The sequence below is a fragment of the Scylla paramamosain genome, unplaced genomic scaffold (genome assembly GCF_035594125.1).
Source record: "Scylla paramamosain isolate STU-SP2022 unplaced genomic scaffold, ASM3559412v1 Contig99, whole genome shotgun sequence".
NCBI lineage: Eukaryota > Metazoa > Arthropoda > Malacostraca > Decapoda > Portunidae > Scylla > Scylla paramamosain.
In genome coordinates, this window is record NW_026973764.1 from 58,694 (window position 1) to 75,000 (window position 16,307).

Genomic DNA, 16,307 nt, shown 5'->3' on the forward strand with positions numbered 1-16,307 from the left:
ATTTCTTTTTATTATTTTGCTGCCTCATTGTTGTTTTGTTTCGCTTTGCTTTGGAAGCCTAACCTGTCTGCAGCCTTCTTCTCCCGCCTGTTTTCCGCAACCTATGACAACAATGATGATGATGATGATGATGATGCAATGGTAATAATAATAAATGTAATAATGATAATAATAATAATAATAATAATAATAATAATATTGATAATAATAATAAAATCAATAATGGTAATAGTATTAATGGTAATACTTATAATGACCATAACAGGAATAAGACAATGATAATATTACTGCAGCGGTTGTGTTTGTGTGACCACTTGTATGAAAGATGTTTGCCACCACTTATTGTAAGAGTGTTTTGGTGGCAGTGTGTGTGACCAGTGATGGCGACCCACCCACCAGTGGTTCTGTGCTGACTACTAGTAGTCACCTGTGTTGTTGTGGAGTTGACGGAGTGATGATGCTTGTAACTTGCCCAGTCCATGAAGCTGCTTGGAGTGTTGGCAGCGTGGAGAACCAGAGTGAAGTGGTGATTCTGGCAGCTTGGAGGCTGTGGCAAGTCGTTGATATGTTGATATGTGTGCCAATAAAACACACGGGGACGAGGGTGCCTCATTTAATGACGGAGAACTCATTGGTACACACTGGATTCAACATGACACTGTACTGTGAGATTGCCCTCTCTCTCTCTCTCTCTCTCTCTCTCTCTCTCTCTCTCTCTCTCTCTCTCTCTCTCTCTCTCTCTCTCTCTCTCTCTCTCTCTCTCTCTCTCTCTCTCTCTCTCTCTCTATATATATATATATATATATATATATATATATATATATATATATATATATATATATATATATATATATATATATATATATATATATATATATATATATATATATATATATATATTATTATATAAGTAACAAAATGATTCATAAGGCTTGAAATAAAGACATGAGTTTTTGTGTTTGATTTACTGACACATCACTTTCCATAATACAGAGAGGAATAGTTTTGTGTTCATGAAAAAAATACAAGGCAATGGTTAATTTACATGTATAAGTTTGCAAATATGAGAAGTGTGCTTGAAAGGTTTGAAAGCGACCTCAGGCGGGGTATGAGAGTACAAATTGTTATACTGTACACACCAAATACAGACGTCACTTATCTGCTAACAATTACTTCTTATAAGTTTTTTTAAAAATAACAAGTTATATCTTGGATGAACTTAACACTACTTAATAAGACAGTCACGTTTCTCGCTCCAAGGAATTCCCCTATTTTTGTTGCATTTACATTAGTGAACCAATATTTCTTGACAGATTTTTTTCAGCTATTTGTTAAAAAAAAAAAAAAAAAACAATTTGAATGAAGAGTGAGTTTCATCTGCACCATTAAGATCACCTAAAGAACAGATTCACTTTTGTACACTTGCATTCCTTCACTACCACTTACAATGGCAGCTGATGATTTGCACACTTGAACACACTTACGGCACGTGAGTGTTGTTTAAGGAGAACAGATAAATACTTGTGTAATTTTCCTTGCATTGTCACCATCCTATAATTAAGACATGCTGGCCTGTTATAAGTTTGTTCAGACAATCTCTGCCTATCAATAGCACAAGTCCTTACCTTAACAGTTTGTTTTAACCAATTACCATCTGCATTTGGTACTTGGTGCTACAAATGTGACATTCCATCTTGATTTGATAACTTATTTGTCATCATCTTGTCAAGCCGAAGTGCTTTATTTACACCCAGACCAGACATTGTCTTAATAAACCTGTACTAAATATTTCATGTCCTAATGGCACTGCCGTTTGCAAATGAATATCAAACACTTCTAGGCCTATCATCCATGAATCCATGTAGAGCCTGTTTCACCATACAACATGCAAGTTGACTATTATCTTGCCCTGCTGTACTTACTGGCCAAAGGTGGCATTACCTCAGCTTGCACCATCACATTACTCAACCTGCGGTATTACAGGGGCCAACAAGTGCACACAGATGAGAGACCCTATTAACAGAGTATCTTCTCTCACTAGCCTCGCGACATGAAAATATATATTTTTCTTTATATCGACTCCACAACTAATTGGCTATATAAACTACTGAATCTGAAAATCGAGCACCAAGCACTGGCGTTCCTGTGTGTGTGTGTGTGTGTGTGTGTGTGTGTGTGTGTGTGTGTGTGTGTGTGTGTGTGTGTGTGTGTGTGTGCGTGGTGCAGCTCACAGGAAATGATTACAATGGTCTGCATCTTCTGCATCTAATACTTTCGTCGCCGCCGCCTGGTTGTCTTGGCAGAGGGTCCTCCTCCAGGCACTGCACGATGATGGGCGCCCCGTCCCCAGGCTTCCGCCCCTCACAGTCTCCTCCAAAGTAGGCGGAGCTGTTTTGAGTTGTCAGGTTCTCTCGTGTCTCTTCTGGGTTCGCACACATCAATCTGAACACCTCCACCACCCATCTGGCGGGGTCCCCCTCCCGCCCCGGCTCCAACCACTTGGCGTGCTCCCCATTTCGTTCACCCTCCAACTCCTTTGTATGGTCCCCCTTCCGTTCACCCTCCAACTCCTTTGTATGGTTCCCCTCCTGTCCAGCCCCCAACTCCTTGGTGTGGTCCATCTCCTGTCCAGCCCCCAACTCCTTGGTGTGGTCCTGCTCCTGTCCAGCCCCCAACTCCTTGGTGTGGTCCCCCTCCTGTCCAGCCCCCAACTCCTTGGTGTGGTCCTGCTCCTGTCCAGCCCCCAACTCCTTGGTGTGGTCTCCCTCCTGTCCAGCCCCCAACTCCTTGGTGTGGTCATGCTCCTGGCCAGCCCCAAGCTCTACCTCCCTCGACCGCCTGTGCTCCAGCCACCGCAGGAGGGCGTTCTTGAAACAGAACCCGCTTGGCACCGCGATGTTCCACTCCCGTATGGCGAACCATTTGAAAAAGCTCTTTTTGTGCCGAGGCATCCAGCGCTCGGGCTTGAGGCGGGAAAGAAGTACTTTTCCCATCAGCTGCACCTGGCGCTCTGCGGGCGTCAACGTCCCCAGCACCTCAGCCTCTGTCAAGGCAAAGCTGCAGCGCCATGTTCCATCAGCAGCATTACTGAGCTGCATGGTGGTGGTGTCCTCAGGAGTGAGGAGCGGTCTGCAAACTTGCTCCAGCCATGGCACCTCAAGCACTGGCACCAGGTCCACGCCGACCAGCAACAGTGGATACTCTCGCCCCTGCCAGGCCAGAGAGAGTCCCACGCCCACTTGCGTGCTGGTCAGGCCCGGCGGCACCAGGCTCAGTCTTTTGTCCTGCAGGGTGTGGCCAGCGAGGCACCGGTGCACCTCCTCGTACAAACTGGCCATAAATCTATTACCCTCAAGGTGGGGATTGTCAGTCTTCACACAAATCTGTAACCTGCCCTTCAGCGGGGCTTCCTCCTTCCCTCTCTCGCTAACAGTTATTCCTACGTCATCCTTGTGAATCACGAGGTTTATATCATATTCGTCAGGGGCGTAAAGCTTAGACCCGTCCTGAGAACTGCCCGCCAGCCTCAGGTCGCCGCGGTACGTGGCATTAGCGGCTGACACCTTATTCATGATGATGCTTATTTCTGCCATCACCGCCTCCTTTACCTCAAGGGCCTCGCCCTTTGATAGATCCACAGCCACCTGCTGAGCCTCCTTCTGCAGCTCTTGCAGGCCTATGGATCTCACAAGATTTCTTATGACGCTTTCCGGGTCACGTCGGTTGATTGGGTCTAATAGATTACGCTTATATTTATAATACATATTGTGAAACACTTTAAAATTTTCTCTCACCTGTGTGCCCGTGGTGCCCGCGCGGCAAGGAGGGTCCTGCGTCACTTGGTGTGCCAGGAGTTCGAAAGTACTTTTATGGCCAAACATGGCGGCCAGGTGAGGTGGTGTCTGGCCATACGTGTCACGCTGCTGTGGGTTGGCGCCAGCGCTCAGCAGCAGCGCCACGCAGCCGTCCTGGCCGTGCGAGGCCGCCTGGTGGAGGGCGGTGGTGCCGCAGGTGTGGTCCAGCACCTCGTCCACGGGGAAGTGACCCTCTTGCAGCATAAGATGAGTCAGCTGCAGGAGACCTTTGCGCGAGGCCAGCAGCAGGGCAGCGTGGCCATCAGGTAAGGAGACCTTCTTACCCTCGCCCTTCTTGTGGCTCTCAAAGAGATCCTCCTGTATACACAGCGCTGTCCGTGCTGCGGTCTTCTCGTGATCTGCCTTCAAGCGAAGCTCCATATCCTTCAGTTTTTCACGCTCCATCATAAAGAGCTTCTGTGTGCAAAGAGAAAGAGAGCGGTGAATATATGAACAAGTAAATAACCCTTTATTGCTGCGTACACATAGATATGTTAGAAATGATGATAGAAATCGAGGATTACATACGTATATTAGCATTTGTCTGCCTGATTGGAGTTGTTTATTAGGCAAGATTAAAAAATACAAGTAGCTTAATTGGTCAACTAATAGAATCAAATAGTAAGTAATATTAATAAAATATAATACCATAATTGAGCTGCATAATATTCATGATATGAATAAGAAGTTTGTTGTGCAAAGGTAGACTACTGAAAACGTTTGGTTCAAAACACAGCGTGCTGTTTTGGTAAGAGGATGCTCCAAGCTGTGGCTACATAAAATCCACGTTGATGCTTCTACTTTGGCGAACACCATCCAGTAGCCGAGGCACTTCATTTCCTGTGTGCTTTGTGAGAGTTTTATAAATTAAGAACAATGAAAGTGATTTGTGTATCGATGAGAAATTAAACAATGTCATTAATGAAGCAACTTTAGCTGCGGACTACAATTTTCCCAGGGAAAGCATACCTCTGATTTATTTATTTATTTATTTTTATCACGATAATTCTTTGATAAATGACGGCCATGTGCTGGCCCAGATGGGAACACAGCAAAGCAGAGGAGGACAGCATATGGCACAGCACACACTAATAAGTGACTTTATTGTTAAACAATGTGTTGTCTTGTACAATATTTCACACACTTCTGAAGCGTTGTCAAACGCGTCATCTATGCGGGGCAGGTTTCTCGTTTCTGAATTTTCTGACTGGGTCAAAGCAAACTTAGTATTGTTCAGTGCCACAAAAACTCAATTCCCCCATCTGTCTATATCGCCATAAGCAAGGACAGCATCATTAAACAGACAGATAAACATAAAATGACTAAATCTCCAGGGCCAGATGACATCATCCTAGAGCACTGCAGGAGTGCACGGGTGAGCTTAGCGAGCCGTTGCTGCGGCATTGAGGGACTCATTAGACAAGGCAGAAATACCAAAGGGCCAATTTCACAGTCGCTTGGTAACAGTCCCAAATGAAAGCCTTACCAGCCTGGTGACACCTCCAGCCACTTTCACAGCTGGTGTTTTCATGGCTTCGGTAATCCCCAACCTGGTGACTCTATCATAACAAAACGAAAAGCGCCGATTCGGTAACGCTGGTATGCCAGAGCGGCCTCATTAGATAAAGCGAGTCAGTTCTTGACCAAAGAATTAACCACGCCACCACTAAAAAGGAGGAAGGTGTGAAAATACATCAGCTGTGCCTTCAGCACGCCATATCCATTATTATGGTGACTTCTTGTGACTTAAATTCCTCCCTTTTAATGTCTGTCTGACATTCACCAAACTGCTGTGCCAGCCAGCCACTTAATGAGTCATCTTTTTCTCTGTCCCTCGTTGCTGTACACACATTTGTTACATAGAAATATTTCGGGTTGAATGTAAATCATCCTAGCCTACTATTTATGAGATAGTTACTTTATTTCTGTGCGAAATTATGATTTTTTAAATCGTAATCTATGCAACGAAAGAATCAGCAATGAACTTAGTGAGCTAAATATTAAGGTAAACTTAGCGTAACCAAATCCAGCACTCTGATGGAAACGGTCATGTTATTTCAATATTTTGCAATATTTTGTTAGGTGACAAATTCCATATAGTGTATGCGTGTGTCAGGATTATTACAGGAGTGTGACCAAGGAGGCGTAGCAGACGAAATAAGCGCGACAGGTGCTGAAGTTTTGATCAGCTGGTGAAGTGAGTTCATGCCGCCATCCAAAAGAGTACACAGGCAAGCAGCCTCACCTGCTCCAGCCTCTGTTGCTCCTCGTGAGGCATCATGTGCACCGCAAGGCGACCATGTGTGTCCGGCACGTACGGGCAGCCCCCAAGGTCCCTGATCAGCAGCTCGGCCATGCCTTTGTGGCCAGCCTCCAGGGCAGCGTGGAGGGCAGTGCCACCAGAGGCTCCATTAAAGACTGTCCACCCTCCTGCCCTATGCAGGAAGGCGGCAGTCACGGGGCAGTTGGCAGCCGCTGCCTTTGCTAGGAGGTCGCTCAGTGCTGGCCGGTCAGTCTCCTTTCCCCATCGCCAGGCTGCCTGCCAGGGAGTATTTCCCTCGATGGTTGTCACTAGATTGTCGATGCCCTCGACAAGGGCGCTGCTGACCTTTTCCAGGCGACGCTGCTCTGCACGCAGCCGGCAGCAGTAGGCCTGTGAGGAAAGGATGGTCACCACATCAGGTAAGCACCGTGCGCAGAGAGAGAGAGAGAGAGAGAGAGAGAGAGAGAGAGAGAGAGAGAGAGAGAGAGAGAGAGAGAGAGAGAGAGAGAGAGAGAGAGAGAGAGAGAGAGAGAGAGAGAGAGAGAGAGAGAGAGAGAGAGAGAGAGAGAGAGAGAGAGAGAGAGAGAGAGAGAGAGAGAGAGAGAGAGAGAGAGAGAGAGAGAGAGAGAGAGAGAGAGAGAGAGAGAGAGAGAGAGAGAGAGAGAGAGAGAGAGAGAGAGAGAGAGAGAGAGAGAGAGAGAGAGAGAGAGAGAGAGAGAGAGAGAGAGAGAGAGAGCGCAGCTATGCAGAAGTGTCATTAAGTGTCACAAATCTAAAAGTGCATGTACAAATACAACCTTACCTTGTCCCCCAAAAAAAGGAAAAATACAAAAAATTATTCCAAATATTAGGTTTGACGAGCATTATTACAATTACTTTTAGGATTATAATGATGAATTATAATCAAATATTAGGTTTGACAAGCATTATTACAATTACTTTTAGGATTATAATGATGAATTATAATCAAATATTAGGTTTGACAAGCATTATTACAATTACTTTTAGGATTATAATGATGAATTATAATCAAATATTAGGTTTGACAAGCATTATTACAATTACTTTTAGGATTATAATGATGAATTATAATCAAATATTAGGTTTGACAAGCATTATTAGAATTACTTTTAGGATTATAATGATGAATTAACATGGATTCAAGTATTATGAGATCTACTTCATTGCTTGTTCTAAACATTACACTGAAGTGTCCTTTTATGAAATGACAAGATTCTGTTGCATGACCTGTAATGTTGGACAGGTTTGGTGTGCTGCAGGTCTGTCATGTGCACCACTAAAACCTGAAACTGACGGCACTGAAACACAAAGGCTCGTCCTCTACAACCAACAGACCTATAACTCATCCAAGTTGTTCAAACACTTTCCACTCTGCAAAGGAGCCACCGCTGAGACTTGGGTCCAGTACCGGTGCTCGTCCTCACCTTTACAGTGAAATAGTTCTGTGAGACAGGGAAGGGAAGGTACTCACGGTGGTGAGGAAGGCCAGCACCCTGTGAGTCACGTCGGGGCTCTGCCAAGCCTCCTGCAGCAGGCTGGCAGGCAGCGGTGCACCGCTAGCCAGCAGCAGGCTGACGGTGTTAATGCGGTCGGTGGTGACAGCCAGTCTGAGGACAGAAAGGCCACCCAGGAGCTCTATGGGCGCGCCCTTACATATGAGGGTGGACACCGCCTGCACGTCGTCCCGGCGACTGACTGTTGAGAGCAGCTCCTCATGCAGATCTTCAGGAAGCTTGCAGCTCTGCCGGAGAGAGAAGGGAAGCCATGGTGCTGATGGTATCGCAATGAAAGCTACATAATATAATGTGATGTAATAATATAATAATAATGTTGTCACGGTTTTCAGAAAGTTTCGCTTGGTGGCGACATAAGTGTTCACTGGTGGCTGTGGCGATGTGTCAGTGTGCATTGTTATGGCCTGTGTGTGTGTGTGTGTGTGTGTGTGTGTGTGTAGCTGTTTGTGTGACAAAGGCTCATTCATGCAGAATACCTTGATATATATTTTCATTTATTGTTTAATGCAGTATGTCTGTTTGAGTAACTTTTGCTTATTACTATATTGATAACAGTAGAGTTTCTTTTGAATTTGTGTTGTCATTACATTTCAATGTTTTATTTTCATGAAGTAAATCATGGTTTGTCCTGTTCCTACAAATGGTGATACTGGTGTCGCCTCCATGAGACACTTTGCCTGCAGATGGTGCACACACCACCAATTTATGTGTCTGCCACACCCATGTACATGTGCTAGTGGTTGGAATGCAAGCTTCTGTCGCCAGAGACAAAAGACCTGGTAGTTTGAGGCAGTGTTGAGCCATTACTTGCAGCTGCAACTAGCCAGGCTAGATGAAAACTGTGGTCTCTCATAAAGCCCTCAACAGTCAGGTGACAGTGTGGGCTCTCCCGAGGCAAGTGTACACCGTGTGAATGTACACACTCGAAAGCCACCGTGACTGACGCATTGCCTGTCCGGCAGGTGGCGTCCCTCGTCAGGTGCCCGCACAGTGCCCCATCACTGAGCAGCAGCTTGGGGGAGCAGTCCAGACACCACCACAGCCTCGCCCCAAGCCTGGTGACTGCTGTTATTTGCTTCACAATGTTGTGAGTGCTATAATTGTATACTTTATCGAGTTTTCCGCGTCAGTTCGCGTTTGTCTTTGAACCGTTGTTATAGCTTTTTGTTTTGTTTTGTGTGAAAACACCACTTTGCAGAGGCAGCTACAAATGTGAATCTGGTATATGAAAGACAAATTGGAGTTTTTGAAGTTATGATAATTATCAACAAAACAGCTGAAATACTTATGAAGTGTTTTCAGGGTGTAGAAAAATCAGGTTGCCGCAGGACATCATCAGTGAGCTCAGAAAGCAAGCGAAGGGATTGAGGTAGCAGACCCTGAAGAGTCCACAGCAGCTGAAACCTCCATTTCTCCATATGCAAGCCCTGAAGTGCAGGAGTTTATCAGAGGACAGGTAATTAATGGCTTAGGAAATAAGAAGGGCAGAAGATATGGGGGACAAGGGAGGAGGTTTGCTCTGGCCTTGCGTTACCATAGTCCTAAGGCGTGTAGGTTTAAAAGCTCTACTTTTTCACTCCCCAGCAGTTCCAATCTTCACCTTTGGCTAAGGCAAACTTCCATCCAAGCAGGCTGGAGCAAACAAACTCACAGTTCTGAGGAAGAGCAGACACCACGTCGAAGGGAGAGACTCTGTGGCATGCATTTGATGCAGTGACCGTCAGAGAATCTCTCCATTTTGACCCGGCCTCCGATTCCATCATTGGTACGAAGGATTTTGGAGACCGTGGCAAGAGTCTGAAGCAGGCAAACCATGCACTTGTGTTCATGGCTAAAGGGTTGGCCAGGAAGTGGAAAGTGGTTAGGTTAGGTTAGATCAGGTTATGTTAGGATAGGTCAGGTCAGGTCAGATAAGGTCAGGTTAGGATTGCCTTATTTTAAGCTCTCGTCTCCATTCAAGTACAAACAACGAGCACTTCCGCGTTCCCCGCCCACAAACCCCTCTTCCCAACGAGTCCCCAAGGTCGCCGGGGGACGAGAGAAGAAGAGGCTGCAGAGTGAAGTGATTCCACTGTGTTTTGTGCTCAAAATCGTCCATAACATAAACAATCAATAACGGACATCACAGTTTTGTAGTTTGCGGCTTGGTCGTACTGTAGCAATTCATCCTCCTCAGGCACGGGTTGGTTAGGTTAGGTTATGCCTGCTTAGGATAGGTGGCTTAGGGTAGGCTAGGTTAGCTTAGGTTAAAACCCTTCAGAGAGTCTCTTGGGGCCTTTAGCAGAGCTCGGCTCGGGGAACACGTCGCGTTCACCTCCCAGCCCCTCCACGCTGCCGCCAGTCAGCACGTGGCTCAAGACTCGTCGTCAGGAGCAGGACTAAACAGCCGATCGTTTAAAGAATCACATCGTGCTCATTTTTTCAAGTGTTGGGATGATGTGAGTTGTGCACTTTTGTTTGCTGGTCTCCCTGTGAATTGCATGTTTACATTTTTGATGAGTGCTTGCCTTCAAGTAGGATCTGATGCACTCAGTGTAAATACAAGACTGATTTTGTGACACCTGTGAGTGCTTTCAAGAACACTTATCAGTCTACCACCAGACTGCAACACTGCCCGTGCTGGCGAGGTGCTGCTTAAACTGAGCGGCTGGGCAGTCAGGCGTGCATTTTGCACTGGCCACACCGACGCAAAGCATTACCGGTGTTCACCTGACAGCCGCAGGGTGTCCACGGACGTGACCATGAGGACTGTCCACAGTAGGCCCAATGACAAGCTGAGGAGTGAATTTGCTTGCTCTGTGGAGATTCAGGGGAACCACAATTGTCCCCTTGGCCCTGCTGATGCCCTCGGTGAACCAAGGGTGCCTTCAGCTACACCAGAGCTATTTGAGAGCCATTTGAACCAAAACCCTTAAGTTATCATTATTATTATTATTATTATTATTATTATTATCATTATTATTATTATTAATTCTTTTTATTTATCTGTTTGTTATTTTCCGGTGAAAAGCAGCACTGGATAGGGATTGTGGGGGAGAGAAAGAGCAGGGTGAAGATAGAGGTGTTTCATTTCCTGAATGTTTCAACAAGCTGCCTTCACGGGGAACAAATTGTCGCCGAAGAAGACAGCTTGAAAAAATACCGAGGAATGAGAGGTCTGGTGCTTCACCCTGCTTCCTTGCAACCAGCACGGTCCCCGTGCACTCGTGCAGCCTAGAGATGCTGTCTGATGCTTTCCTGTTGGCTTGCAGCTAGTACAGGATGAAATACAGTTTGTGTTCTGAATTAGTGAGTTAGTGTTCAGCTAGTCACTGTGTTGTTTCCTTGGTGACGGTCACGTGTCCGCCACGTTCAAAGTTTTTGCCCTCTCTTTGAGAAGTGTGCACACCAACTGCTGAAATATTTGCACTGCATCACAGCTCGCTCAACAAAACGGGTTACCAAGCTTATAGCATAACCATTACCTGCAGGCTTACCACCTCATTAATATCTATAAGCACCTCTTGAAATTAAGCAATACTTCATTTGTTTAACATGAATTTACAAACACAAATGTGAAGAAAGAAATACATCTTGGTAAAGGATGCAAAATGTTGTAAACAAAAACATTTTGCATCACATTCATATTGGTTAATGTTAGAAAAATGATAAATGTAATAAGCTCACACACACACACACACACACACACACACACCTCTATATTTTGAGGGAGTTTCTCCGATATGACTCTAACCTGGGAGCTACTACTGCTTTCAAATGAACTTCTGAGTACCTGACCACTGATGTGACGTGCCACAGGGCCTGAGTAACATTTCTACTGCCAGTACTGAAGGTACTATCAAGTCTTCCCTGTACTGTTGTGTGAGCCACAGAAGGTAAACAAGGTGTTGCGGTGTTGCCACATATATATTGTACCACCCTCACTGACCTATGCATGTAAGAAATTCTATTGCTGAACTCCACACAAGAATGGCACACTTCATTGGGTCTGAACCTGAAGAATTAGTGAAGACAAAGGTAGAAAACGAGCTTGCTAATATAACCAGCAGCAATGATGGAAGGGAAAGCAGAAGTGTAAGTAAGACGATTAAGGATGCAGTTGTTATGCTGTCCAGCCTGGCAGCATAATTTCGGTCGCTGTGTATCTACTGTATCTACTGCTTTCAAGGAATTCAGTGATAAATTAGAAAACAAGATCGCAGTAATGCTGAGGAATTGCCTCCTGCTCAAGTATGAACACGACAAGATGGAGCAGTACTCCCGAAGAGAGAACTTATGTATTTCTGGATGAGAGGAAGAAGAGGACGAAAGTGAGGAGGTGCTGGAAGCTAAAGTTATAGAACATGCTGACACTATTGGAGTGAAAATTGAGCAGGATGACATTTCTGTTGTTTACCATTTGTGGAGGCCCAGGGAAGGAGGTAGGCCAGTGATTGTGAGGTTTTGCCACCGAAAGAAAAGAAATGAAATTATGCAAAATAAGAAAAAAAAAAAAAACTGAAAGGTAGGCAAAGAAAAGTGTATATAAATGATGACATGACCTCCTTAAGGGTTAAAATGTTGAATATGGTTAAAGGGCAAGAAACAGTGAAAAATGTGTCCACAAGGGAGGGGAGCATTCTTGTATAGTTGCACAGTGGGGGTAGACCTGTAGTTATAAACTGTCCTGATGACTTAGAAAAGGTTGTTATATCTGCTCCTGATTGGAAAAGGTTAAATCTAGATCACTTAACAAGGGCCTAGGATGGCCCTGCTGGGGCACAGCACATACTTGGGCATGATAATAGTGTTAGTGTAAGTAATATTAACTCTGTTCAGTTTGTTCCTCCCCTGGATTATATTAATGTGTCGTCTCTTAATGTCTGCGGTATCAAGTCAAAGTTTTTATCTATGAATTTTGTTAACTTTATTAAAGATTATGGTGTGATTTGTTGATGTGAAACTAAGTGTGATGATACTGATGTAATTAATGTAAAAAACAATATGGAAAATATCGGCTTTGACATTGTCTTTAAGGACAGAAGCAAATTAAGCAGGTTTAAATCTGGGGGTTTGCTCATGGCCATCAAGAAAAATGCTAGTTTTAAGTGGAGGCATATTAGTAACACTTATGATTCTTTACTTTCAGTTAAAGTTGATAGAAGTAGTGTAAATTTTGGTAGGGAACTGGTAATAAGCTGTGTTTACATTCCCCCCTCACACTCTAGATATGGTAGTGAAGAGCACTATGACGAGCTGGATGATTTTTTGCTTACTTACTCATGTGATGATTATGTGCATTGCATGTGCTTTGTGGTGATTTTAATGCTCACACTCTCACTATGTGTGATGTTCCTTCTGAGGCTGCTGAGGACCCTGTGTCTGTAAGTTTAACTAATTTTGGAATAACTGAGACTAGAGCAAACCAGGACTTAACCCCAGATAGGAATTCATATGAGAAAAAGTTGTTGGATGTTTGTAAGAATGATCAAGTTTATATATTGAATGGAAGGTTAGGGGAGGACTGCAGCATTGGCAAACAATACAACTATTGACTACTTTTTAGGATCACCATTGATTATGAAATATGTTGTAGTTCTTAAAGTATTAGATTATGAACCTTTGTGGTCTGATGTACACTGTGGACTACATGCAAGGATCAAATGTGAGATACAAAGTACGGTGCCTGTTGTAAACCGAGAGGCAAAGGAATCAAGACAATCAGGTGTAAGGCAAAGTAAATGGAATATTGAAAAACAATTTTTATGTGTGAGTAATATTGATGAAACTAAGATAAATGAACTGATTGCAAAAGTGGATGAATTACCCATGGATGCTATTAATCTAGATTTAAAACAAATACTGATTGAAGTGGCACTTGCAACTTTCCCACCATATAAGAAAAGATCATTCATGAAAAAGTCCAATAATGCCACCTCAGTGGGATATGATAAAGAGTGCTGGCCATCTAGAAAGGAATACCACAAAGCTAGACAGAGGTTTCATTTGCATAGAAGTAGTGTAAATTTTAACAACATGATTGAGAAAAGCAGGAAAAATAAAGCAAATCTAAAAAGAGTGAAGAATAAGGAGAGGGATAACTTAATAAAGAAACTTAGAAAATATAAGAGTGATGACCCTAAAGCATATTGGAAAATTTTAATTAGTCAGAAAAGAACTTATCAGATCCCCATAACACTAAATGAATTCTATGAGCATTTTAAGCAGCTAGCGGGTGATGAAAATTCTGACAATAGTGATGTGAATATTACAAATGAAAACATTGAAGTTGTGACAGAGTATAAGTATCTTGGAGTGTTATTAAATTATAATGGGAGGTTTCACAAAGGTGACCTGAAGCTAAAGAAGAGAGCCACAAGAGCAATGTACTCATTAATAAGTAAGTGTAGGAAGTTTGACTTGCCAGTGGATATACAACTCAAATTATTTACCACCACGGTGTTACCTATATTGACTTGTGCAGCTGAAATTTTGGGTTACCATATTGCTAGGGAGTTAGAGTATATGTACATGAAATTTTTAAAGCAGGTTTTGGGTGTTCATGAGAATACTTGTAATGACATGGTGTATGGTGAACTGGGTGTATTTCCACTTGATATTTATATAAAGAAAAAAAATGATAGGTTATTGGTCTAAGCTAATTTCAGGTAAAAATACTAAACTGTGTTATTTAATGTACCAATGTCTATTGCAGCTGGATAGGTTAGGGCTTCATAGTTCTCCATGGTAAACTTGTATAAAGAATATTTGTAATGACTGTGGAATGTCTGGTATGTGGTGTTGCAAGATGCTCCTAATTCAAGATGGGTGAAGAAAGCTATGGAACAGAGATTGAAAGATCAGTGGCTTGTAACTTGGCATCATAATTTAGAAACAAAATCATTAAGTAGCAGTTATAGGGTGTTTAAGACAGATTTTGGCAGAGAACAGTATTTAGAACAGTTAACAAAGGGTGACAGATTATTAGTGACTAAATTTAGAAGATGTAATAATAGACTTCCTGTAAATATTGGTAGGTATCAAGGTGTCAGTAGAGAAGATAGGGTATGTAACATGTGTAATGCTGAGGTAGAAGGAGAAGAATTTCATGTTCTTTTTGAATGTACTGATATGGAAATTGTTAGGTTAGGTAATATGTATATAGCAAATTACATAAATAGGCCAACACAATTCAAATATGTTTTGTTCATGCAAAGTATAAGTTCAAATGTGATAAAGAAATTATCTTTGTTTTTGAGGATGGTGCTACGCTTGTTTAGATAAACAGTGTGCAAAACACCTCAATAGTTTTTTTATTTATTTCTTAATTAGTGACAGTATGTATCATTATATATGCATACACATTTTTTTATATTAAATTTTTGCCATTGCTTACAGCGTATTTCATTTGTATGTATTTGTCTTTTCTTATGTAATATTATGCACGTTCTGTATATAATCTACAGTGTCTGTATTCTTTTGCTGGAGAGCTGTGCTCCATACTTTATAGAAAGTCTGACCTTACTCAATAAATTCAATTCAATTCAGTTATAAATTCAATTCACACACACACACACACACACACACACACACACACCTGTACACAGTGGTGCTGCTGTAGTCCCTTAATCACCGAGTCTTGGCCTTGCTGCCGTGCCAGGTCAGCAGGGGTCATGTTGTCAGGGGTGGTCACATGAGGGCTCACGCCGCGTTGCAGCAAAGCCTCCACAGCAGCACTGGGAGCCCCGCACAGCGCCGCGGCGTGGAGAGGCGTCAGGCCGTCCTGGCTCAGCGTGTGACCATCACAAAGCTCGGGGATGTTGACCATTGCTGCCACGTTGCCCTCCACCAGCATGGACAAGACTGTGTTGTGGTGGTCTTCATGCCAGCCCCGCCACGCCCTCTGTGATGACAAACACTGTTGCTGCCCACTTGTGTCACCACCACCACCACCACTACCACTACCATTACCACCACTACTGCTATAAAATGATCACCACCGACACCAACACCACCACCAATACCACTACCATTACCACCACCACCACCACCACCAATACCACTACCATTACCACCACCACCACCACCAATACTATTACTATTAAATCATCACCACCACCAATACCATTACTATTAAATGACCACCACTATCACCACCACCACCACCACTACAACCATTACCACAACTACTACTATAAAATGACCACTACCACCACCACCACCAGCAGCTATACTATTACTATTAAATGAACACTACTATCACAACCACCACCATCACTTCTACTGTAAAATAACCGCCACTGTTACCACCACCACCACCACCACCAAAACCATTACCTCCATCATAACTACATGAATGATCAAGAGAGAGAAAAAAAATTACTAATTATAATTATGATAGTAGTAGTGATAATAGTAATAATAATAATAATAATAATAATAATAATAATAATAATAATAATAATAATAATAATAAAAGAACTGTGATATAATGATGAAGGTAAAGGACAAAAAAAAAAAATGATAGTAACTGATGTCAACAAAAATCATAATGATCATAAATAATAATAATATTACCAAAAATTATGACAATAAAAGTAATAATAATAATAATAATAATAATAATAATAATAATAATATTAATAACGATAATAATAATAATAATAATAATAATAA

At 42.9% G+C, this 16,307-nt stretch overlaps 1 protein-coding gene and 1 long non-coding RNA gene across 2 annotated transcripts in view; one reads left to right on the forward strand and one right to left on the reverse strand.

Annotated features, from left to right (window-relative positions):
* Positions 1-950: 950 nt before the first annotated feature.
* Positions 951-16,307, reverse strand: part of LOC135099039 (ankyrin-2-like) — a 25,757-nt gene continuing 10,400 nt past the window's right edge. The window contains exons 5-8 of the mRNA XM_064001479.1: positions 15,229-15,534; positions 7,610-7,879; positions 6,100-6,507; positions 951-4,271 (exon numbers count right to left, since the gene is read on the reverse strand). Coding sequence (XP_063857549.1) covers positions 2,241-4,271; positions 6,100-6,507; positions 7,610-7,879; positions 15,229-15,534 — 3,015 coding nt within the window. The 3' untranslated portion in view covers positions 951-2,240. The remainder of the gene's footprint in view (positions 4,272-6,099; positions 6,508-7,609; positions 7,880-15,228; positions 15,535-16,307) is intronic.
* LOC135099040 (uncharacterized) lies at positions 7,904-10,497 on the forward strand. Its single transcript, XR_010267588.1, has 3 exons — positions 7,904-8,739; positions 8,955-9,108; positions 9,237-10,497. It is a non-coding gene; the product is annotated as an uncharacterized LOC135099040 (long non-coding RNA).